This window comes from Psittacula echo (genome assembly GCF_963264785.1).
Source record: "Psittacula echo genome assembly, chromosome: 24".
Lineage (NCBI taxonomy): Eukaryota > Metazoa > Chordata > Aves > Psittaciformes > Psittacidae > Psittacula > Psittacula echo.
Window position 1 is genome coordinate 5,891,315 of NC_137759.1, and position 25,100 is coordinate 5,916,414.

Here is a 25,100-nt window from a genome sequence, read left to right on the forward strand (position 1 = left end):
ACGGGCAGCTCCCGCAGCCTATCACAGCTCTCCTCGGTGGGCGGGCGGCTTGGAACCAACCGGAAGCGAAAAGACGTCACGCTGGCCCCGCCTCTTCGTCCCGCTGTCGCAGCCAACCAGCGGGCGGGCGCGCGGGGGCGGGGCCGGCGCCGTGGCCAATGGGAACGCACGTCGGTCGCCAGGGGGCGGTGTGAAGCCCGCCAGTTGAGGTTGGGGGGGGAAGCAGCGGCGGGAGCGCGGCGGGGCCGGGCGGGGGCGGGAGGTAAACAAGATGGCGGCGGCGGCGGCGCGCGCGCGGCGGCGGGGGTAGGGCCGGTGCGAGCGGGGCTGCAGCGGGACGGGCCGGGCCGCGGGGACGCAGCGCGGGCACAGCGCGAGCAGCGGCTGCCGGTTGCGGGGCGGCGGAGCAGAGCGGCGGGGGAGAACGGCGGGGGGAGCGCGGCGCAGGGCCCCGGCCTGGTTCCCGGAGCCGGCGGCGGGCAGGGGAGGACGCGGCTGCCCGGCTCCCTCCCCTGAGGTGACAGCGGGGCGCGGAGCCCGGGGCTGAGGGAGTAGCCGGTTGGGCCCGGCCGCGGCCCGTACGGGAAGAAGGGCCCGGCCCGGGCGGGCTCCCCCCGGCCCCGCTGTAGGAGCGAGGGGCTCGGCCGCGGCTCGGGGGGGAACCGGCGGTCACCGCGCCCCTGGGGGTCCGGCCATCGTTAAAGTGTTGTGTGCCCTCGTCGCTCCCTCCCTCCCTGGCTGCCCCGGGTGTGGCGGCGGTGCCGCTGCTTCCTCCCCAGCCCCACTGACCCCGGTGGGGGGGAGGAACACGGGTATCCCCTCACTGACCTTCCCCTGTGGGCACGGGAATGGGGTGTCCGGGGCGCGGGGCAGAGTCAGTCCCCTCCTGACTGCTCCCAGGCAGGGTGGGTGCCGGAAGCCGTGGTGGGGTTTGTGTTGTGTGACACCGGCCGCCCCCTGGACCCGTGGTGGTGCCGCATCATGTGCGAGGTGGAACCCGCGCGGTTGAAGGATGCCCCTGGGAGATCTTGACAGGCACCGAAGGCCTCAAACTTTTGTAGGCGTGAAAGGCGAGGACGTGAGAATTCCCGTGTCTGAAAACTCCTTCAAAGAAACTTGGTTCCAGCTTCCAAACGGCTGAACCCCCCCCCCCCCCAGCGCCCCGTCTGCGCCCAGGGCCACAACTGCTTCCCACCCCCTGCTCGGAGCTGGCCACTATGAGCTTCTAGGGATGGAAAGTCACGAAAGGGACTCGCTCGTTGCCTGGTTTTAAGTGGTGGCCTAAAGTCACAGAGGATGACCTAGCACTTAAGAATCAAACTGGGCCACGGGGAAAGGCCGAGTTGACTTGAAAGCACCGTAGCAGCGGGACCAGGTCAGAAGCAAAGCAAGTCCCAAGCTGAGCGGCTCTGGGCAGAGATATATGTTCTTTCTCAAAGACGTTGTGTTGCTGGAGCCAGGCCTGGATCTTTTCGCGTCCAATTGAGCTGGAAGTAGCTCGTAGCTTTGGTTTGGTTTTGTTTTCTTTTTTTTTATTCATGTTTGTACAATCTTCGGGAGATTTCTTTTCAAGAAGGAGTCAAAGGGAGTGTTGGAAACTCACAAACAGGATTAAACCCCTGAGAGCGTAAGGAGAACAGGTTAAGGAACTTAATCCAGGATGGATATGCAGGAGCCACAGCAGCTGGGCATGTTTGCAGAGGGCGAGCTGATGTCTGTGGGAATGGACACTTTCATCCATCGCATCGACTCGACCGAGGTCATCTACCAGCCCCGGCGGAAGAGAGCCAAGCTCATCGGCAAGTACCTGATGGGAGACTTGCTTGGAGAAGGGTCTTATGGCAAAGTCAAGGAGATGTTGGACTCTGAAACCCTCTGTAGGAGAGCTGTGAAGATCCTGAAGAAGAAGAAGCTACGCAGAATTCCCAACGGGGAGGCAAATGTGAAAAAGTGAGTAAATGCTTCCGGGAGCTGGGAAGGGAGGGGGTTAAAGTTGGTCATTATTTTCCAGCTGAAGTTCTGGATCATGTTATCTGACAACATGGCTCTGTGCTCTGGAAGTGCTTCCTAAGCCAAAGGTATTCAGGAATCTCTGCCGCTGAACTGTGGCCAGAGCTTGTTGAGGTTGGGAGCAGGGGAGGGAGCTAGCTCCCAAGGGTTCTCTGTGGGAACAGACAGCTCCTTTTAAAGAATAAACTAGGATTTCTTAAAGCAATCCCTCTTTAAGATGTCACCTTGGGGAGGTAAACTGGTGCTCAGCTGGGAGAGGCAAGAGGTGCAGGAGCTCACCTTGTGTCCTTGTGATCTGTGCTAGCTGTGCTCTAGGGCTGCGTGGCTCCTGATGGCAACTGAGTGGCAATTCCAGCTCCCAGCATAGGTGATCCAACGTCCTGTGCACCCAGTGGGCATGGGAGGGCTTGGGTTTGTTGTTCCTTTCCTGGTTTCATTTCTGACTGATGACTTCAGGAAGCAATTCAAGGCTCTCTTCACTTGATTTCCTCAAGTGTAAAATGGGGCCAAGGGTTGTCAACCTTCTGTAGTTCAGTGACTCAAGAGCTGTGCTTGGGAGCTTCCCAAGTGTTAGTTACGTGCTGGTTAGGCAGGGCACAAGGACCTAATTGAAGGGAGCAGCCAGTGGGAAACGTTCCCTGCTTGTGGGGCTGTGCTCCCACCATGCCCCCATGGTGGCACAGCCCAGCCCAGGGCTGGTTATCTGCTGGTGCAGCCCAAACAGCAGAGCTGTGAGGGGTTATCTGGAGTGAGAGGGAGGACATGAGCTGTTTGGAAGCCTCTTGCGCTGGGGCTGTAGCTGTGGGTGCTCAGTGTGGAGCTCTGAGCTGACAGAGGCTTGTTGCTGTTGCTGAGGTTGGTTTGTGTTTCTGAGCTCAGCTGTGAGATAGTTCACATCCTGTACCAGGGCTCGTGTCAGTGAGCTGCCTGAGTCTGCCTCCCAGCCTCTGCTGACAGACTTGCCTGTGGAATAGTCACAAAGCCTCCTGTGGGACCTCCCTTTCTCTCCTTTGCTGGCTCCAGTTCAGAGTCGGAGTAAACTGTTGGTTAATGTGTAATAAAATGTTTCTTGTTTTTCTGGTTAAAGGCATGAGTGCCCCTTCCCACCCTTGCTCCCTCCTTCACTTCCATCAAGAGCCTCTAATGAAGAAGGAGGAGGTTGTTTCCTCCTTAGTGACACTTTTAGATGTAAATGCTTCTCCCTGCAGTGAAGAAGAACTTGTCAGACACCCGGAGGTTTTCCTGAGACCAGAACCTGGTCATGGGCTCGAGTCCCGACGTGAACTCGAGCAGTTTGAGTCATGCACAGAGCCGGTCTGGGTCTCCTTTAGCTTCCCTAAGGTTAGTTATTAAAGCAGCCTGGCCAAGCATGCTCTGATTTGCTGTGGATGTTTTTCTGGCTCAGCTGCACCTGCTTCAAAGCGCTGAGGCAGGTTTTAGATGTTGTAACCAGGGTTTACTCTAGTTCAAGTTCCTATTTTCGTCGCCGTGGCCTTTTCTCTTTGCCCACCTATTCAGTTGCTTTACCTGCTGCTTCAGGGGTGACTTTAAGGCAAAACGTTGTATTTTGTGATACCCTCGTCCTGTGGCACTCTGACCTTACCAAAGCCCTTTGGCACTACTGCAGCAGGCTGTGGAAGCTGTCTTTGCTCTGAGTAAACCTCTTGTGCTGTGATACATCATCAAACCCCTATGGTTTGCCTGGTCAGTGTGGATGGGGGAGCAAACCACTGCTGCAGGGTGCTCTGCTGATGGTATTTCTTTAATGTCACATTGCTTGGCCAGACTCTGTTAAAGTTTGACTTCCTACGGCTCCGTTTGAGCAGCTTTGCTGAGTGGTTTATACCCAGTAAGCTACTGGTGTGGAATAGAACAGGAGAGAATCAGACTGGACTGAATCGCACAGTTAGGTTCCAGTTTCTTGAAAGCCACCAAGAAATGCAGTAGTAAGTAAAACCATGACTCCAGTGTTACAGTGAGCCCTGCTTCCAGTCCTGCTTGTGTCCTGCTCTGTACAAGGATGTCTGCAGACTATGAGTGTGCTCTCAGGGGTTAATGTCTTCACATAGTGCTGCAAAGGGTGCCCTGGCACTGAGCAGCCGGGGCTCAGGCTGGGTGTAAAAGTGCTTCTCTTGGAAGAGGCCGTTCACTATTTCAGTCTCAAAGCACCCTGTGGTACAACTGCATAGCCAGTGCCTGCTCCAGCTCAAGTAAGGGACTGGGGGGGGTCAGTCTGGAGAAGAGAAGGCTCAGGGGGGACCTGATCGCCCCCTACAAGTGCCTGACAGGAGGATGGAGCCAGGAGGGGCTGGGCTCTGCTCCCAGGGAACAAGGGATGGGACTAGAGGAAACGGCCTCAAGCTGCACCAGGGCAGGTTTAGATGGAGCTGAGGAACAATTCCTGCCCCAGAGGCTGCTCAGGCATTGGAACAGGCTGCCCAGGGCAGGGCTGCAGGCACCGTCCCTGCAAGTGTTCACCCTCAGTGCCATGGGTTAGTGGTGGCCTTGGCAGTGCTGGGGTAAGGCTTGGACTTGATCTTAAAGGTCTTTTCCAACCTGGTTGATTCAGTGATTCTATGCAGGATAAAGCTGCGCCTGTGACTTGATTGATTTGGCAGAGACGTGATCGAGTTCCTATAATGGGCTCGTGCCTCTGCCATTAGCAGAGGACACCTCAGCGTCGCTGCTGCGGTGGTGAAGGTGAAACTTGCGTTGATAGTGTGTCATCAAAGAAACTGCCTAGAAAACAGTTCCTAGACTGCTGGCCCTTGGCTAAGTAATTACGTGAGCAAGTGATACATGGGCAGTAATGAGCACACTAATGATGAGCTGTGGAGAATTGTGAGGTCTGTGCTGTGCACTGGGGATGTGGGGCTGGACTTGGAAAGCTCCAACTGTTCCTCCTCACCACTGCTCCAGCCCCAGCTTGTCCCTGGTGCAGTAACAGAGCCCTGGGGACCTCGAAATTGCAACTGAAATATGTTTGAGACCTATGGAAAGTTAAATGATTCTTCTCTATCCTGAAATACTCAGGTTCTGCCCCTGAAAAATGAGCCCTGGCAGGGTCTGTGAGTCCTGGCTTGGATGTTGAGGGTTTAAACTCACAAATGCAACATCTTCCTACAGAAGTGTGGGGCTTGCTCTGGTTACTACAGAGAAGGGCTGGGGTGGCTTAGTCACCCAGACAGGACTATGGCGAGTTCCTGCCTCCAGTTAACACCAGAAACGAGTTTAGTAGCATTGCCAGAGAGATGAAAGAAAATAGGGAAGACTCTGTCTCAAGCAGCAGCAGTTTAATAAAACTGTGTGCTAATAGCCTCACATTTTAATTAAGGGTTTGGGACTTCCTGTGCATATCCCAAGTGCCTTGTGCTGTACTTACCATGCTCAGTGAGTGCTGAGATTTGAAGAGATGCTCATTAGAGTCCCTTGGAGGTTTCAAGCAGGAGGTAGGCCCCATGCTTTGGGTCTGCAGCTCAAGAGCCCTGCACCTCACAGCAGGGGCACTTCTGCTGGAGGAAGGGCTGCTTGTTGGCTGCAAAGGCGTGTGCTGTACACGGAGATGGGCTCAACTGACTCAGCTCGTTTCCTGGCCCTCCTAACGAAGCCCCTGCCGAGAGGAGCCGGTGCCTCTGGTGCTTTCGTTCTGAAGCTGATGTTTGCTGGGGCTCCGTGGTGGAACGGTAAAACCAGAGCAGCCAGAGCTGTGCTGTGGTGGCTGGGCTTGTCCTGTCAGACGGAGAATCCCAGCCTGGTTTGGGTTGGAAGGGACGTTAAAGCTCATCCAGCTCCAACCCGTGCCGCGGGCAGGGACCGCTTCCACTGGAGCAGCTTGCTCCAAGCCCCTGTGTCCAACCTGGCCTTGAACACTGCCAGGGATGGGGCAGCCACAGCTTCTCTGGGCACCCTGGGCCAGCGCCTCAGCACCCTCACAGGGAAGAGCTTCTGCCTCATCTCCAACCTGAACTTCCCCTATTTCAGTTTGAATCCATCACCCCTTGTCCTATCACTCCAGTCCCTGATGAAGAGCCCCTCTCCAGCATCCTTGTAGCCCCCTTCAGACACTGGAGGCTGCTCTAAGGTCTCCACGCAGCTTCTCTTCTCCAGGCTGAGCAGCCTCAATGTTCTCAGCCTGTCTTTGTATGGAAGGGCTCCAGCCCCTGAGCATCCCCACTTTTCAGCCTCCCACCCCTTTCCAGCCTCTAAACCCTGAACTGTTGGGATATTGAAATGTGGAAGATGTGGATCCACTCTGGATTCACCCACATGTAATGATGTCAGCCCCTCCCCATGTCAGATGCTCACTCAGCTGTGTCAGGCTTAGTTTGCAGAAGGAAACAGTGCAGTGCTCTGCTCTGTCCTGTCTGAAACATCCCTCCCCCTTGCGAGAGCAAAGGGTGCAGCTTCTCATGTGGAGACAATGACAGGTTGTGTCTTTGCGAGTGGAGTTGCTGGGTTTTAGGTGAAATCAACAGGAAAAAGCCAGCTTGACTCGTGGTTAATCTGCTCTGTGGAGTATTGGGGATACTAATGCACGATTTAAACTTGCTTTGGCTCTCCAGGATTACAAAATCAATCTAAGCAAGCACCTAACGTCGCTGTTCAGTTGCGTAAGGACCAAAGGAAGGATTCTTGAGCCCTCTGTAGCAATTAGCAAGGATGAAGGATGGTGCTAGTGGCTTTCTGGAACATGCCAGCACTGGCATATGGAGCCTGTTCTCTGTGTGTGTCCCTGGCTCTTGGCACAGGGGACGTGTCCAGTTCCTGTGCCAGGCTCCTCAGTGCCACATGCTGCATGTGGACAGCCTGAGCTGGGCCCTAGGCACGAGCAGGAAGGGAAGGAGGGGTGAGGGTGGCTGCTCCAAGGCCCAAGGCTGTCAGCACAGCCCTGCTGCAAGCCCTCGCCTCCAGCATCCATCGGTCCTGGGAGGTAGCATGGGAAAGATTCGTAATTGCTTGTCTCTGATAGAATCCTAGAAGCTTAAAGCTGTGGAGGAACATTGTGACCCAAAGGAAGGGAATGATCTGGCTCTGTTCCTCCTTTTTGCCTCAACAAGAACAGCTTTGATGAAGGCAAGGCTTGAAACAACTGCAGGAAGAATGCTGCGTCCTGTGGTGAAGATCTTACTAGAATGGTCCAGGAAGGGATGTCTTCTTCCAGGCCATCTTTGGCACCTTCCAAAATCATGTAGCACATGGTACAAGTAGGCAGCTTTGCTATACACAGCTCTGAGCACCACTGTTCCCTGTTACCTGCCCAGGTGAGGTACCTGGACAGGGATAACTTGGATTCTGTGGCTCTGGCAGAACCACGTAGGAACCCACAAGTTGGAAGATCTTTTTCTCTGCTCTTCCTCTTCCAAGATGGTTTTCTTTTGGAGCAGGCCCCACACTTTACCAGGTTGGCTTGTCACACCCTTGAGGGCTTTCTGGTCTGGAAAACCAGGAACAGAATTCCATAATGGAGACTCTTCTGGCTATGTAATAGCAGTGTTCAGTAGGGTGCGTATGGAAGCGATCACCGTGTTGTAGGAAGCAAAGCCTGGCCCCTCACAGGGGTTCTCCCTTTCCCTCTGAGAGGTAAAGAAGCAACTCAAAAGCAGCTGCTGTGATTTACGTTTCACATCAGGTTTTGGAGGTGGCAAGGAGCAGCTCGAAAGGTATCCTGGAAATCTACACCAGGCTGGATTTAGAAAGGCAGGAAGGTACCTGGCCTTGGTCGGGAGGAGAGGCACCCAAACCTCTTCCTTAGTGCTGTCAGAGGTGCAGGCAAACTGTGATGAAAGGGGGGGACCGGTGGTGTTTGGTGTTAATTTGGGGGATAAAAAGTAGCTTTGGGCACCTCCCGGGGAGGTGAGCACCGAGGGCACTGGCTCGGCAGAGCTGGGGGACTGAAATGGAGTCGGAGGTGACTGCTTGGCTGGGTCTGCTCCTGCGAGGATGCCGGAGGAGCTAAAAATAGCAGGAATCTTCCCTCTGGGAAGCGGGGCTGCTTGGCCTCTGCCTCGTGATGGGTGTGTGGCCACTGGGGTGGTTCACAGCATCCCACTGAGGAGGCTCATTGCACAGCGTGGAGCAGTGACCAGCCCGTTAAGAGGTGAAGGAATTAGCATTGGTGCTTTCAAGCGATATGACAGGGAATGTGCTGTTGGGATCAGGATTTCCAATGTGTTCCTAATATTGGAAGCTCTCTTTGGCTTTGCAGCAGAAGAGTCCTATTTAAATCCGTGCATGTGCTCGGCCCCTCTCTTGGCCTGAACCCTGGGCCCGTCTCCCTTCATTACAGAGACACTTCTTAGGCCTTCCCTGATGCTGGCTGCAGTTTCTAGGCTAATTTAATCCACTTCAGCCTTTGGTCATTCCTATAATTAGAGCAGCTGCATCACTGTGCCATTTAAACCCAACGCTTTGCCTTGTTACCCCAGGTTTCTGCTTAGCTCCCATAAGGGCTGGGTTTAAAGCCATAGATGAGAAAGAAAAAGTGCCTGGCTTAAACTTTGGTGGTGAATAATTAATACTGCTGCTCAGGGATCCTTAAAAGACCTTTCAAAGAACCTGTTTGTGTTCCTGCACCATAGGAGTCTTTGGGAGGAGCAGTCACTGGTGGTTAACGGGCTGTGATCCATCACGGTGCAGGCATGGGATGGGTGGCTTTGAGCTTGGCATGTCATGTGTTTGGGCAGAGGCTCCTGCTTCCAAAGCTGGCTCAGAATTCCTTGTCAGGCTGCTTTCAAGGGTCCTAACTGCTGGAATGTCACCATGCTCCTTAAAGCAGCTTAGCAAATGGAGCTGGAGAGAAGAGCTTGCGTGTGGTTTAGCACAAGTGAGGAGCAGTATCTGCACTTCACATGCTGACAGAACCACCCTGACCTGACTGTCCTGATCCTCCTGTTTCTCCTCTTCACAGCTGGGGCTTTGCAGACTGAGGTTAATGCAAAAGATACTAAAATGTGGTTTGGGGCACAGTACAGAATCCCAAGAGAGGAAGATGAAAGCAGTTGATAGGAGATGACAGACAAGGGTCCATTTTCACAGCCGAGGGAAGGTGCCTCCTCACTCAGTTTTACTTTCTTTTTTCCCCACAACAGAGGATTCATTTCAGATCTCTGAACTGTTCAGTCAAGTCAAATTAGGAGTCAAGGTTGGAAGAAATGGGGTGATTAACTGGAACTCCTGTTTTCCACCCATTCTTGGGACTGATGTCGTAGTTCTTACACTGGTTGCTTCACTTCTGACTTCTGCTGGAAATTACAGCTTTAAGAAAGGGCTCTGTGAAACTGCCTCTGTTTGCTGCTGCCTCTGAGGGATGCGATGTATCTTCAGGATGATTTCTGTACTAATTCATCTGTAAAGACACTTAAACTGATCCTACAAATGGACTGGCCAGCTAGGGGGTCTTTGGCCTGCGGCCCCACCACTGACCAGCTGCTTGTGTGTTGTATTTGATGATGCTCAGAAGGAAGGTGCTTCCTATCAGGAGGAATTGCTTGTTGGGCATAGAAACCTTTGATTTCCTTTTTTCTGGGGCAAGTAAGTGCTCTCCAAGTTGCTTCCCAGCTTAGGTAACAGCATTTGGGCTGCAGTCGTGTGCTAACTGCTCTGCCACGCTTGGCGCCGAGCACTGGGAGCACACCTAATGGCACGATGCTGTCTCGGTGCTGCCTCACACCGACATCTGTGGGGGCTGTTCCTGGTCACGATGCTGATTAAAAACATTCCCTGGAGCCTGGAGCTTGGAAGCCTGAGCAAATCTATTCCTGCTCTTGTAACTGCAGATGACACTTGCATATGAAGGAGCACGAAGCGCAAACATGAAAGGTTTGTCTTGGCAGTGACTGTCCTAGATACTGTGGTAAACACAAGTGCAGTGCATCGGCAGGGGTGTAGCTGGAGACACTGGTGCTGAGCTCGCAGCACCGCTGTGTGAAAACCCATAACTGGGGGGAAGCTGCTAAAGCCACATCCTTGACACATGGAGCAAATCGGGGTGGGCTTTGGCTTGCTTGGATGGTTGACAGGGCAGCCTGTCCAGCTCCAGCTTTCCTTTAGTCAGCACTGGCTTTAACTGGGAATGGTGACAAGCTTCCCTGGGGCCATAGGGAATGGTGTGAGTGGAGCTGTGCAGGTGAGAGGTGGTGGCTTGGCTCACTGCACCAGCACCTTGTGAGCCCAGTGCCAGGGCTCTGGTGCGGTGGTGCTGAATGGCACCAGAGCCCTGGCACAGGGCGATCTTACCACCCATCTCCTGGGCAGCACACAGGTAGGTCACTCCTTGAGACTAGTTCTGCTGTCAGTGAGCAGTGGACTAAAGCTCCTGCCCTGAGCTGGCTTGCTGAAAGGGCACTTGTGTGTATACCTCTGCTCAGTGACCAGGTTTCCTCATGATCTAACCTTGGCCCAGTGAATTCAAGAACACACAAGACCTTCTATCAACGTGCCTGGGTAGTCTCCAGTGAAGCAGCTGAGCCTAATACAGTTTGAAATGTCTTCAAAATCCACGCGACTTAAAAAACATTGATTTAATTTGTAGTAAGGAAATGGGCTTTTTTAAACACAACTTTTTTCCTTTCCTCTTCCTGCAGGGAAATTCAGCTCCTGCGACGATTGCGGCACAAAAATGTGATCCAGTTGGTCGATGTATTGTACAATGAAGAGAAACAGAAAATATATCCTTTTTCTTACCCAATTGTAAGGTTTGAATCCCCACTGTTCCCTGCTGTAGTGCTGAATCATGGTAGTTCTGCTTTGGTTGAGCCCCCTTTGAGAGTTTCTTAAGCTTAAACTTGCTTGCACAGCTTTCAACATGCTGCGTGTCTGGAATGCTTTCCACACAAGTACCTTTTCTTGAGTTTCCCAGCTTCCCAGTTAGGGGCTGAAATGTTGTGCCCGATTCCCAGCTGCAGGGCTGGCGACCCTCAAACACTGTTTTATTATGTGACCTCCAGCAGCTCAGAGGTGAAAGAAGAGCTGTAGGTCTGTCATTTCCAGCCTCTGGTTGTAGCTGTGGGATGTCTCAGTGCCTCTTTTCCTCTGAAGATGGACATTTTATTGTCTATGCTATGTGAAATCAATTCCTGTAATGCTTTTCCCTTTAAGTCCTTGGCAGTGGTTTAGGTATTTTTTGTCTCTTTCCATCACAAGAAGAACCAGCCCTGGCCCTGGCTGGCACCAGGCGCCTGCAGCTCTCCCTTGGCAGGTCTTTGGCACCGCTGCCATTGCCTGGGCAGGTTGTGTGTTCTGCTGCTATCGTTCAAATGATTTCCCAAGCCGCCTCTGGTTTGTTGTCCCTTGTGACAGTGCTTTAAGTGCCCTAAAGCTTGTAACAGTGGTGAGAGTTGAAAGCACATCCTCTGCAAAACCTACAACCTGGCTTTTTGAGACCAAACTGCTCTGGTCTGGAGTCCAAGCTGTGGCTTGTGATCTCAGTGCATCTGTCGGACTTCACTGTGTTATTCCAGTGCCCTGTTCCCCAGGTACATGTAGACACTGACTGGTGTAACTGCACACCTTAGCTTGCAAGTGAGCAGCTGGGGTTTTAATCTCTGCCGTGCTCGGAGTGCACTTGGACTTAACCAGTTTGGGAGTTTATTTTGCTGATCTGTTGGAGCTCGGGTTCTAAATCTTTGCTTATCTTTTTGACCGTGTTTTCTAAATACTTCAGAAAATGGGTCATTTAATTGTGTGCTTTAATTAGACAAAATACTCTGCCACCAAATCATGACTATAGAAAAAGCATGACAATTTTTGCCTGTTTTGTAGCCTTAACAGACCCGAAGGGACTTCAATTCAATTACTGTCTATCACAAGACACCATTTATTTAATAAGAAGCTGAGCTGCTAAAAGGAGAAGCACGGGGGAAAAAAGAGCCCGAGAGAGACCTCGTGTGTTGGTAACAGGCGATGACAACCCAAAACGTTCCTTCAGAAATGGGACCTCTCAAAGCCAGGGGGGATGTTCCCTGCTTTACTCTGTGAACAGCAGTGTTTGAAGAGCCACAACCTGCTTTTCAGTACTGTCCTCTTGCAAGGACAGGGTGATGGCACTATTTTTACCTGCTTCTACACTCCTCGAAAGTCTGTTTCTCTGGGTGCTTATGCTGGGCAGGGACCTGGAGAAAGCTGGTGTTTCCCTGGGAGCAGGGTTCATCCATGATCATGCTCTTGCTTCACCCTTCTCCAGGTGCTCTGGCAGTGCTGGTGCCTGCTCAGCGTTCTGAGGATACAAATGCTTGTGCAGCCACACAGTGAACAGGTTTGGGGGTGGATCCACCTGAACAGTAACTCAATCTCAGCCTGCCAGCTCCGTGGGTCAGTCCCTTACTCACTGCACTGGCCTTGCAAGGAAGCAGTGCTCAATGAAAGCAGTGTTTTGAGCTCCTGGATGGAACAGGCTGCAAAAGGGGCAACACAGTCTTTAGCACAGATCACTCTTACAGCCCGGGTCTCTTTGGCCTCTCCTGCCTCAAGAGGTACGATGGTATCCTGGGACATAAGCAACTTATTTTAGGCTTAGGTTAAGGCAGCGTCTGCCGGGAATCATGAGTGACCAAGCAGTGCTGTGGGGTACGGCTGCCTGGCAGCCCTGCTTCACTCTGCTCTGTAGCTGGAAGGTGCACTCCCTTGGCAAAGCCACCAGATGTCTCAGGGTCTGTTCTTAGAAGCCCCTCTCAGTGCAGTGTCTGCCTTGAAAAGCCCAGGGAGAGGAAGAAGAGGCAATTACTGCTTCAGGCAGCTGTGTAGTTCATTGCATTAAAGCTCAAGGAGATGAACACTGGAATATGCTGCAAGGGAGCATGAAAAGTGCCACCAGTTCTGCTGTAGCTGCATTTTATCCACACAATTTCAAAACAGCTTCCTACCTCCTGCTGCTGAAATACCATGGTGGGACTGAGGGTGAGCAGCACTTAAACAGTGCATCGAGCTGTATTGTGTGGGGACGGGACATGCAGAATAAGAGAAGCTTTGGGGAAGGTGCTGGGACCTCGCTGTTGTGTCAGATGCAGAACAGCCGCGGTACTGGAGGATAGGCTGCAGCCCAGGGTGCTTCTGCCAGGGGTTCCTCACTCTGTTTGCAGCCCCTTCAGAGTATTACCCTGTTTGTGCCATGCTTGTGAGATCCCCAGCCTCACTTCTGTGGGGTTCACCTCCTCTTTCAGTGGTCTCAGGGTTATAAGTGGCCATAAGCAGAAGGTTCTTCCCCTGGGTTCTTTCCCTTGGCCTGTCTCACTGAGGGGCCCGGCTTTGCCTCCTGTGTGCACGTCACGGGGGCTGCCCATGCCTCAGTGCTCCGCCTGCACTGAGAAGTGTTTGACCTTGAACTTTCCTTAACGCTGCCTTCACGTATATGGTGATGGAGTACTGTGTGTGTGGGATGCAGGAAATGCTGGACAGTGTCCCGGAAAAGAGGTTTCCAGTTTTTCAGGCTCACGGGTAGGTACAAATTGGTTCCTTTGTTTTATGTGTGACCAGTAGTTCACAGTCTGTGGAAGTCTGTGAACTTTTTCTCCTCTAACTCTTTCTGCAGGTACTTTTGTCAGCTTATAGATGGCTTAGAATACTTGCACAGCCAAGGGATTGTCCACAAGGATATCAAACCAGGAAACCTCCTGCTAACAACCAATGGGACACTAAAAATATCCGATTTAGGCGTAGCAGAGGTGAGTGAGAACTGCAGCAAAGTCAAGACTGTGGGAAGCATGACAATCTGCATGTAGGTGACCTTTGTGGTGCCAAGTAATTTATTGTGCAGTTGGGCTTCTGTTAAACTTGTGGAGTGCTCTTGAGTGACTCTGAATATTTATTGCCATTGGCAAACCACTTTTGTTGATAACAGCACAAAACTTCCATCCGGGAAGCATACGGAGGAGGACATCAATCTCAGAAAAGCCCACAAGCGTGGTGAGATGGTGATGAGCTACATAACCTCATCCTTCATGTTATTTAAAGGCTGTTTTAGCTGGGTAGGAGAGGTGTGAGGATTGTCGCTGTTGGCATGTAGTTGCTGCAGTGGCATGTTCTCATGATAGACTCAGCACAGCGTCCCATGTAAGCAACAGTTCAGTATCAGAGGTTTCCCCTTTTGTTTCTCTCATGGTTACAGTTTGTTTGCCTTGGCGGTTTGAAGCTAATGGGTCTCTTCTGCCACAGGCATTGCATCCGTTTGCAGAGGATGACACGTGCAGAACGAGCCAAGGGTCGCCAGCATTCCAGCCACCAGAAATTGCCAACGGCCTTGACACCTTTTCAGGCTTTAAAGTAGACATCTGGTCCGCAGGGGTCACACTGTAAGTGCCTGTGCAGCACCCAGCAATTGCAGTAAAATGACAAAGCCCCACATAGCTCAGTCTTGTGCTGTTTGCTGCCATCGCTGCTCTTCTATATGGTGGGGAGGGAGCAGGGATGGGGGGGGTGCGTGGTGGTCCCTGCTTTGGATGGGGTTATGTTCCCTGAAGTAGAAGTCCCTGCTCTGTGCTTTTTCTCATACAGCCTCTCCTTTTGCCTTCACAGATACAACATCACAACGGGTCTGTACCCCTTTGAAGGGGATAATATCTATAAGTTATTTGAAAACATCGGGAAAGGTGACTACACAATTCCAGAGGATTGTGGTCCTCCACTCTCAGACTTATTGAGAGGTGAGTCTCCCAGCTGGCTCTGCAAGGGTGAAACTTAGAAATGCAACAGATGCTCAGCTTGCATAGTGCTGGGGAGAGCTTCATTCCAAGTATCCTGTGAAGATACAGGATCCCGTTAAGAGAGGGAGGTTGTGCTTGGGAACCTTATAAGCCTTTGAAACGTCTTAAACACAAGCGTTTTCCTGCGGTACACTAAGCCCTGCATGAGTTGCAGTTGCTGCCCTTTGTACAGTTGATTCTTGCATCCTGATTCTTGTGCTCTGAGAAGCTGTTGCATCTAAAGACAAAACCCACAAGAGGTTAAATTTAAAATGGCATTGTAGCATTGATGTAGGTTTTGCAAGTGAGAACTCGATGAAATCCCTTTTCCAAGCTTTCTGTACTGTGAAATGCTGAGTGCTCAGGCTCTGCTGTCCCTCCTCAGCTCCGCTCTGAATTTACTTGCTTCAGTGCCAGCTGTCATCTCCTTCCCCCCAAGCTGAGAGTTACAGTTAGGATACTGGAGCAAAGTGCCTGGTGCCCACAGGGCTGTGGTAGAAACAGAAGCAGCACTTTGTGGGTCAAAGGAGAAAGTTGTGGCTTTTGTTTGGGTTTTCTTTTGCTCCAGTCATTTATTGCAGTAGTTTGGGGTTTAGTGTTGAGCACTGGGAAGGTGAATGTCAGGGCAGCGGCTACACTGTGCATAGCAGCTGCTCAGCAGTGCCTGTTTGGCAGCAGGTAGGAAGTGACTGAGCACATGGGAGACCCCAACCACCATTCCTGCAGTCCCGTCGGCAGAGGACAGCCCTGTGTGGTCGCACTCCCCAGCCCTCAGCATGGGCACAGGTCTTGAGCTCTTTGTGAGGGATCAGACCTCAGATACGGGCTGACACTGCCTTGGTTCAGGTTGATTTTCCTGGTGCTTTTGCTGCGGGGTTGGGAGATTGGTGTGGGTGAAGGCCTGTGAGCAGACCACAGCAGCTTCTCTTCCTCCTGTCAGCTCTGTCCTCAGGTCTGCAACCAGTTGTGTGCTGCCCTCTGCGTGCTCATGGGGCCTTTGAGGGTTCCAAAGCAGCTTACGGCTGCACCTCATGCCACAAAGAGCACATGGGGACACTGCTCCCGATGGCTGCAGGGAGCTGTGGCCCCAGCCTGGGCTGAGGACAGTGCTGTTTCTGTGTGCTTCAAGAAGCTGTAACCAGCCCTAAGAGCTTTCAGAAGGCATCGCACGGACAGAGCTTCCAGTTGTGCTCAGCACAGCTGCTACCGTGGCCGTTCTGCTGAGCCTCATGTGGCCACTGCTCACAGCCCAGCGCTCCCAACTGCTGTGTGCTCCGTGTTGCACCCGCGCACCCCAGGGAGCGATGTCCTCATCCATGTGTGGTGCTTGAGTTGTGAACACTGACTCAAAACATGGCCTTTTTAACGGGCTTGCCCAAATGGAGGAAGTCCAGTGGTCTGTCTGGACAGGCTTCTGAAGCGCCCAGCAGAAACCATGGGAGGTTTGTGATAAGCCTCTCTTCTGCACTTAGTGCTGTCCCCCAGGGAAATGAAGCGTGGCAGTTGTTTCTCTTTCTTGTGCTGAGGATATTGATAGCTTGAAATCTCATGCTTCATTAGCAGAATAACTCCTTTTTAGTTCTCTTTCCATCCCCTGTAGAAGACCTGGAGTCAGAATTTCCTACTTTTCCTTCTCCCTTGTTATAAATAGAGGAGCCTCATGCCTGATGCCCTTTGTCCAGCTCTTATGCCTGTCTGCGTTGCTCCCTTCATCCTGGCTGCTCTTTGTCATCATCACCTCTGTGTTCAGACACCACACAGATGCAAGCTGAGTGTGTTTGGTAGGTAGGGGAGATGTCTGTGTCTCTGTCACCTGCACCCTTTCGCCCAGGGTGATGGGAAGCTCTCAGGATTCCCATTCCTGTCCTCCCTCCATCCCACCTGAGAACACGCTCCCACCCCTCCTCTTGTCGTAGGCATCTGTCACACAGTAAAAGCTGTCAAAACCTGGTGTTCCCTGCTCTGCTTTGCTACTCTTGGCGTTTCCTAGTGTTTGGAGTGCACAGTGAATCTGTGGAGGATGGACTACATGGAGCTGCCCATTCCCTCTGCTCTGTGACCAAGCATCCCACAACCCAGCAGGTACCAGGGCGCCTGCGGCAGGGGAGGGCTGAGCCCTGTGGTGCTGATAGTATGTAGCTATGGTGATAAAACCCAAAGGCTTTATTTAGTTTGCTCTTTGCGTCCACAACATCTGCATTTCCTGGTAGGTGCCTGCTGCTTCTGCAGGTTGAAGCTGAATCAAGAGCCTGCAGATCAGATCTTGTCAATGGCTGTCGGCTGCTTTCAGTGAGCAGCAGAGGCCCGCACAGCTCAGCTCTGTCTCATTAGAGACTTGGTTTTGCTTTTGCGTTGCTTTTAAAAGGCTCTTGAAGCACTCTGCAGTGCTGCAAGCGCTTGCTCTGGGGGGATTGTGAGGAAGGATTCAGGATGCTGCAAAGTGCTTATTTCCTCTCTGGCTACAAGTGCTGTGTTGACCACAGTACCATGAAGCGAACACTAGAATACACCTTTTAAGGTTCTGCTGTTCTCCTGTGGACTACTTTTATAGTGGCTTTTTGCTTTTTCTGCCCTTTGAGCTTGCTTTTATTTCTTTGTTTCTCTTTCCAGAAGAAGCAGTGTTTAGAGGACTTTTAAGCTTCTGGGGTATTTGACTTACAAAGAGACTTGCAGGCCAGTGTATGTCAACAGATTAGTTGAGATGCTGCTCCTCTTTCTGTCTCCCTAATCAGGGATGAAGCTTTATTTATGCTCTTCCCTGACAGAGGAGAGAAGGGCCAGTGCTGCTCTGCCTTGTGAACAATGTGTCAGTGGAAGCATTTATAAATAGCCTTAAGGTTCTTCTGTCAGCGTTAGCACATGACTTATCAACTCGTACGCCGTTTGCTTCTGGACAAGCAAAGGGACAGAGCTCCGCTCTTCTTCCTCCTCTTTTAATACACTCTTTCTGAATGAGGAAGCTCTGAGACTGCAGTCACTGTGTTCACACCTGGTTCATTTTCAGACTCTGCTACTGCCCTTGGCACCCGGGACAGGTTGGTTGGTTTCTCACTCGCGTGTGACTGCAGCGACCTGTCACTATAGGGTGTGCTCTGGGCACAGCGGGTGCTTTAATTCTGCAGGAGCAAGCTGTCCCCAGAGCACCCTGGTGTCTATAACCCATCCCACGGTGACTCCTCCACGTGTTTGATCAAAAGCTCCAGGTTTGCCTGCAGAGGGAGTTTCTGGTCAGAACACTTGGCTATGCTTGTGGAGGATGAAGGAGAGGGAAAAAGCCCTGTTTCCTGCCACAGATTGGGCTTATAGTGCTTTTCTCGTGGTTGGTTTGAGTGTTGATCCGAACTGGAGACTCTGAAGTGAAATCCAGGCTGGGTTCATGAGCTCCTGCTCTCTGATTTCTTGCTTCCCAAGCCGTGTACCTGCTGTCTGCTAACACTGGCTATTCTGCCACGTGCTGTAGTGCTGCCTTGTCCCAAAGAATTGAAGTGTGTGGGCTGGAGCCTGTAAGGAGTCAGGACAGGCTAGTGGCCTCCACCTTCTGGATTGCACTGACAGGGTTTGAAAGGGTTTTTGAGGCTGCTGGTGTGTGATGGGCTCAGAGCCCCATGTATGGGCACAGTGAACCCTTCCAGGTTGTGAGTTAGGCATCCCCTGAAGAGTCGCCCCATTCCAGAGAGTCTCAGCTCTGCTCACAGATGAACTGCATGGAAATCCTTCCCCTAAATGGGAGAAGAGAGCGTGTGGTTCCTGTGGGCAGACACTCTGAGATGACTGGTGAATAGTACATGATGTTTTGTCTTGAGGAAGTCTCTTTGCAGTACAGGACTCCAGCCACAGCGCTGCCACGAGTGAGTCAGAGCTGAATGCGTGAATGTACATTATCAGTGATTGGACTTGCCATTTTCTTTCAAACATTCCCCAAAATACGGTCCCTTTTCATTAAATACATACTCCTTTTCATCAGTTACCTTCCTGCTTGAGAACACATAGCTCTCTGCACCAGAGCTGTCTATAACTGGTGCTGCTGGGCCTCCTCATCATAACAAGCTGGATTCCTAAAGCACCTTGAGATGTGATCTTTAAGTCAATAAATGGGGGAGTCTCCTGACTTACCTGTTTCTGATGCCATGAATGATGTAACTGAGCCAGTTCTTGCTTGGGTGTCCCCTGAACTTCACATAAAGTCTCTTTGCAGTCCTATTTCTTAAAAAAGCCAACACATTTGGGCAGCTCAGCCGTGAAACTGCCTAATGATCTTAGGAATAGGTTATTAATAGGTTATTTAATTAGGTGGGGGATTTTTTTTTGACTCTGAACCACCTTCCCATCTCGTTTTTCAATTACTATTTCTTATGAGGTGAAGAGAAATTCCTCCGGAATGTGAGAAAACTCCTTTACTGCAAGGGGGGCTGAGCAGGTTGCATTGAGGGGTTGTAGTTTCCATCCTCAGAGTTATTCCAAACCCCACTGGACACAGCCTTGGGCAAACTGAGCCTGCTTCAAGCAGGAGGTTTGCACTAGGTGATCTCCAGGGTCCCTTGCAGCCTCCAAGAAGGCTGTCGGGTCTGCTGGGGGACGTGCTGGAGCACAGGGCACTCCTGCCACGTATGGCTGTGGTCTGTAGCTGCAGCCTGGGCTGACAGTTTCTTGTTTATAGGCTTTAGCCTGCTCAGGAGAGAAGATACCAGAGAGAAGGGGCTGCTCCGGAGGCTGCCAGCTCTCGTGCAGGGAGCTGTTGCTGTAGCTCCACTCTTGCTCAGCTGTGTAACTCTGACGTAGCTGCGTGGTGGCTCCTGTGGCCTCAGCAGGGCAAGTACAAGTTTCCGGTGTGCTCTAAAGACTCGAGTGCTTTGAGTTCATGAGGCCAGATGCCTGTGATGCACTTGACCTTCTCTAGCTCCTGTTTGACAGTCATGTGTGCTTTGTAGCCTGTCTTCTGGTTGCTGGAGATGGCGCCCTCCTGTTCTCTCGCCTCTGTCCCAACCTCTTCTCTTCATGCTGCCTGCTTCACGACAGCAGCGCTGGTGCTGCAAGAGCAACAAGGGGAGTATCATCCAGTGAAAGCAGAACGCCTTGTAATGTGCAGCAGTGGCGCTTTGTTAATGTCAGTTTAGAGGAATGTGTTCTTGGACCCTTCATTGGGGAATGGCTTGGGTGCTGCTGGATGGATGTGTTAGGTCCCACTGGCTGGTTTCTGAAGAATATGGCAAAATTTGCTACTTCCTTCTGTTGAGTTGTGGAGCTTTCTAAAGGTAGTGGAGCATCTTGTGGGTCTGTTGAAAGAATCCACCTCCCTCCTAGAGAGCTATGTTTCCTCTCTTCCCTCTTCTTACCCCCTCCCCAGTTATCTTAGCAGGCGATACCAGAAATCAGCCTCTTGGCTGGGGCAAAAGGAGGGACAGTAGATTGTTCTCTGTACTTCCACAATAGAATTTCACTGGCCTGGAGTTTCTGGGATGCTGAGCAACTGGATGTATGCTGTGCCTCAGGCTTTGGCCCTTCCATGGGGAAAGTTCAATAGCATTTTCTGTGAAATGCAAAGTCTTGATGTTCTTTGCCTGAAGACATGCTCGGACGTATGATCCAGGCCTGTGCGAGCTGCTGTCCCTGCAGGGTGATGGAGGGAAAGGTCATATCCGCTTTGCAGGTGGGGAAACTGAGGAACAGCCTCGAGCAGGTAGTCAGCAATGGAGTGGGGATGCTGTGCTGAGCTTCCTGTGACCCAAGCAGCAGGTTCTTCCTGGATGTAAAGGCTCCCTAAGCTGCCAAGGAGGGCTGGACATCCCAGTGGCTGTTGGGAAGGGAGGTGGGAGGGAAGGGCAGAGCTTTATGCTTCCTGTCTTCAACTTGGCTGAGAGCATCTGTGATCACACCTGGACTTTTTTTTCCTTCTTTTCAGGGATGCTTGAATACGACCCAGCCAAGAGATTTTCAATACAGCAGATAAGGCAGCACAAGTGAGTGTTCAGCTTCTTCCTATTAGTCATTCTCTTTCTGCTTCTTATGCTAATGTACCTGTGCTATTGCTCTCAACTCATTTTTCCTTTTGACAGCAGACACATGGAAGTCACTAGATACCCTTCCTCCAGCTCTGCTGGAGCTCTGGCAACCTTCACTTGGCTTTTTTCCCTCCTATTAGAGCATCCGGTGCAAGCATTTGAATTGCTAACCAGTAAATAATGAATATGTTGGAAATCTGCTTCCAGTGTGACTGGTTCTTGGTAATTAAGGGCTCTGGATAGTGCTAATGGAGCAGAAGAACAGGGGTTCCTTAAAGCTGGGTTATTGAACTAGGACTGTTCAGTCATGTGTGTTAGTTCTGGTTTTCTGGGCAGTCTCGTGACTGAAATAGCCCTTGGTATTTGCTCCATATGGAATCAGGATGTGCAGAAGCGTTCCAGGACAATAGGAAATCTTTTTTCTTTCTCTTTAATGTCATCCTCCTCCCTCCCCCTTTCTCCTTGGCATTGTCTGGGGGGAGAAAGGGCCCTGTTATCTCTAAGGCTTTTTTTTTCCCTTGAGGATCTGTTTGAACGTGCTGCCTCGGAGCAGAGATTTCCTGGGCGGATAAAAGTACAAGAACAAAAAGCATCAGAAGGATGCTTCACTGCGGAGGCTGCAGTAGCTTATCTGCTCTCTGAATAGGAAGTGCTTCTGAGGACAGGCAGAGCTGCTCGGACCACAGCTGCTCAGCAGGGGCCCTGCCTGCCAGCTTCCCAGGAAGCTTTTGGGAACCTTGGAAAAACAAGGCTCTGGGAGGCGATGGCCTCCAATGTGCTTCCTACAGGCAGGAAGAGCCCCGTTTTCTTGGTGTGTCTGTGGAAAACCATCAGCAGTGCTCACCGTGTGGTGCCAGGTGCTGGTCCCTGCTAGAGGTCATAGCATGGGAGGCGTCTGCAGGAGCCTTGGAACAAAACCTGCCAGGTCTGAACCGCGCTGGTGTCCCACAGGGGAGCGACTGCTCCCTTCCCATGGTGAGGGTCCGAGGCAGGAGGCAGGTCTTACATAGCCTGGGCAGTCAGTTAAGCCATGCCAACTGTTACCAGTAGCCAAGAGCTGTGCACTGGTTGTTCCTCTGAGTCTGGGAGGGGATGGGAGCACGCATTTGCTTTTCAAGCCTCCTCTGCCCGTGCACATGAGACGCTGCTTGGGGCTGGCCTCTGAAATGCTGCGCAGTGCTTAAAGCACCTATACAGCTGCTCTTGGAAACAAAAGCTCCTGCTGTTCCTGACCATCCTCCCCTCCACCACTGAGAACTGGAGTGCTTCAAGCCAGACAGCAAAGCACTGTTGTACTTCCCAGTGAAGTAGTTCTCCTGTTCATTACAGCTGGTGCAGGGTGGTGACCAGCTTTTACACAGTCCCTCCAATGCTTTGTCAATAAGCACTGGGAAGAAGCACAGCAGCAATTAAGTCCAGGAGTGCATTACTGGGTGTTTTAGAAGCCTTTTCTTTCCTTTAGATGCTGCGGGTGAACTCCCCCTCAGCCTGGGGCAGCGTAGCTGGTTCTCGCGTGTATCTGCTGGGTATTGGAGCCACTTACCCAACCCTGTGGGTTTCATTTATACCTCTCCCACGTGGCAGCGAGTTTTTGTGTCACCTCTGCCCAGCTGGAAGCAAAGAGGCTTCTCTAGAGACCCTGCCTGCCGTTAGAGAGCCACAGAAACTAGAGCAAGCAGATCCCAGTGATTCCTGTGCCCAGCCAGCCCTCTCCCTGGGCAGAGCTGCTGTGAGGAGGCTTTTCATCTCATAGCCCTGAGAGAGGCTGAGGAAAGGCTCTACCTGCAAACACAGGAATGTTTCCAAGGCTTAGCCCCTTATTAGTTAGCTGTGAGCTTAACCAGTGCTTCTTAACAGGCTCTTCTCCCCTGTTAGTAATTGCCTCCTTCCTCCTGCTCTGGCATCCTAATAATGACATCAAACCCAGCAGAGCTTGGATGTGCCTGTCCATCTCCTTTCTGTGGAGGAGCATTGTGCTAAAGGATCCAGGGTTTGGTTCTCCTGGGTTTCTTTAAATAGAGGGCAGCTTAGCCCTTCTGCTTGACCTGACCCTGGTGTATTTTTGAAGCACACGAAGCAGTGGGGAGACAGCAGGAGCCATTCGGGATCCTCAGAGGGGTTTTGGGAAAGCATTTCAGTAAGAAAAAGGTTGCTTTCTAGAAGCCTTAGATTTCGTGTGTGTGTGGGAGCAATAGTCATTAATGATTTTAGGTTTCTCTACACTCCTCCCACAAAAGCATGTGTTAAGGCACAGGAACTAGGCTATAGAAACACCAAGCGCCTTCCCCGGGCTGCCCTGCTGGGATGGATACTGCCTCAAATCAGAATTGCCCAGTGCCATCCCGTGCTGCTGCAAGTCTCCTTTTATGTCTTTGGACTGCTGTGGCTGGTGCCTTGCTCCGATGGACAAAGGGGATTCTCAAAGTGCCCTGAAAACCAGCAAGGACAACGCTGTGTCCTGGGTAGTGGAGCCAAGCGCTGCCAGACCAGGCTTGTGTCAGCACGATGGGAAGGGGCCGTGTTCCCCTGTCCTGTGGGAAGGGTGATCCCAAGGGAAGTGTCACAGAGTAGGTGTCTGGGTGCTCGGGATCCATCCAGAGCTGGATAAACACCTCCCATGAGGTGCTGTTTCTTGCTCTCATAGGGGGATCAAGACTAAAGGGGCTTCATCAGGGGGTCAGGGGAGCACTGAGGAGTGTTGAGTCCTGCTCCGAGAAGCAGCAGGCAGGTGTCTATGGCCCAGCGATGGGAATTCTGCCATTCCTCCCTTTATTTGTGTCATCTGCTCCCAACACTTTCCCCCCCTGCAGCCACAGCCTTGCCTGAATACTGCTGTAGGCAGAGACTACTTCGGGTTGTACCTGCCAGCTCCTTTCTCCTCTCCTCCCTTCTGCAGCTGAACTCTTGCATCACGCTCATGGTTCTGCACTTGGTTTTAATTCAGGACAAAGCCACATTCTCCTCTTTGCTTCCAGAGGCTTTTCAGACCTCCTCCTGAGGTGTGTGCAGTGCAGCCTCTGAGCTGTGAACTGCAATGAATTCCAACTCTCAGAGTTTATCAACTGCCAGAAATTGACCCCTGACTGACAATGCAAGAGCCATGAAGCCTGCTCTTCCCAGAAGGATCGGGATAGGATGCTGTGCCAAGGAAAACTGAGCTCTTCACTTCTCCTCTTTTGTACTCTGGGGAGGAAACATGGGGCAGTGAAGAGAAGCTGCCCAGAGCCAGGGAGTTACCAACCTGCTCTCTATAGACCATTCACCATCTCCTCTACCCCGTGCTTTTGCTGAAGGGTTTAATGCTCATACACTGCATTTTGTAGCTAATTCACTGACCCTGCTGCAGCACTTGAAGTGATGGAGTGGATGCAGAATTCTACCTCTGTCCCTCGTTTCCAAGGCAACCATCCTGCCTGCCTTCTCCACGAGTGTCACACTTAATTTGTTCAGTCGTAGACACGATTGCCAGAGTTGATAGCAGGAAAGAGAAGGTACTTCCACCTCCCACCTTTCATTAGTGGAGGTGCAGGTTAACCTGCTAGGCTCCTGTCTCCTCCTGAGGCCTTGGAGCTGCCGTACCATCCTCCCCAGTGCTTTTGTAGAGTCACAGACTGGGTTGAGTTGGAAGGGACCTTAAAGCTCACCCAGTTCCAACTCCCTGCTATGGACAGGGACACCTTCCACTAGAGCAGCTTGCTCCAAGCCGCATCCAGCCTGGCCTTGAGCACTGCCAGGGATGGGGAGTCTTCCATAAGCCATCCCTGCTGGCAGGGTGGTGGCCTGCAGCTTGGCATCTGGTTTCAGAGCAAATTGTCCCTGTACAAAACAAGCAAACTGAAGTATTTGTGACCTAGAATGGGAAGTGAATTAGCTGGGAGTGTTTGGAAGCTGCAGCTGTGCTTACTGCTGCTTATTTTAACCTTGCTTATACCAGGACTTGAAAAGAGCAGAGTTTGTGTCGCTGGCTCAGAAAACTTGTATGAAACTGGGGACAAATGGTGAAATAGGGCACTCTGTGGGCAGCAGTAATCCAGCCCATGGTTTAGGGTCACTGATGAAGGGTGAGGATGCACTCGACCTCATCTGCATCGCTGAGTGATGGGAGAGTGGCCACTTTCTGGCTTCATCAGTGAGCAGCAGCTTCCTGAGCCAGATGAGGGTGTTTGATGGAGCCAGTGGTCCTCAGCTGAAGAGCAAATCTTCACTAATATCATTTAGCACCAGTGCAGAAAGCAGAATGTCTGTCCCTGCTGGAAAATTGCTTGCTGGGAAATACTCTGCTGCTCCATACAGGATTGCTTGAGGCTCCTTCCAAGAGGGCTTTGATTTTTCTTAGAACTTCAATGAATTTCTCTTCTCAGTCTATAGCCTCATTACCATACATGCATATGCAAGTGTTTGAAATCACCTCCCAGAG

General features: G+C 51.8%; 1 protein-coding gene across 2 annotated transcripts in view; it reads left to right on the plus strand.

Annotated features, from left to right (window-relative positions):
• The first annotated feature begins 307 nt into the window (after positions 1–307).
• The window catches only part of STK11 (serine/threonine kinase 11), a 34,837-nt gene continuing 10,044 nt past the window's right edge, over positions 308–25,100 (plus strand). The window contains exons 1-7 of one of the 2 annotated variants that reach the window (XM_080634066.1): positions 308–1,950; positions 10,593–10,676; positions 13,351–13,440; positions 13,535–13,667; positions 14,158–14,294; positions 14,518–14,645; positions 20,584–20,641. In XM_080634066.1, the coding sequence (XP_080490192.1) occupies positions 1,661–1,950; positions 10,593–10,676; positions 13,351–13,440; positions 13,535–13,667; positions 14,158–14,294; positions 14,518–14,645; positions 20,584–20,641 (920 nt within the window). In that variant the 5' untranslated portion in view covers positions 308–1,660. The remainder of the gene's footprint in view (positions 1,951–10,592; positions 10,677–13,350; positions 13,441–13,534; positions 13,668–14,157; positions 14,295–14,517; positions 14,646–20,583; positions 20,642–25,100) is intronic. The other variant, XM_080634065.1, reaches the window with a different exon arrangement.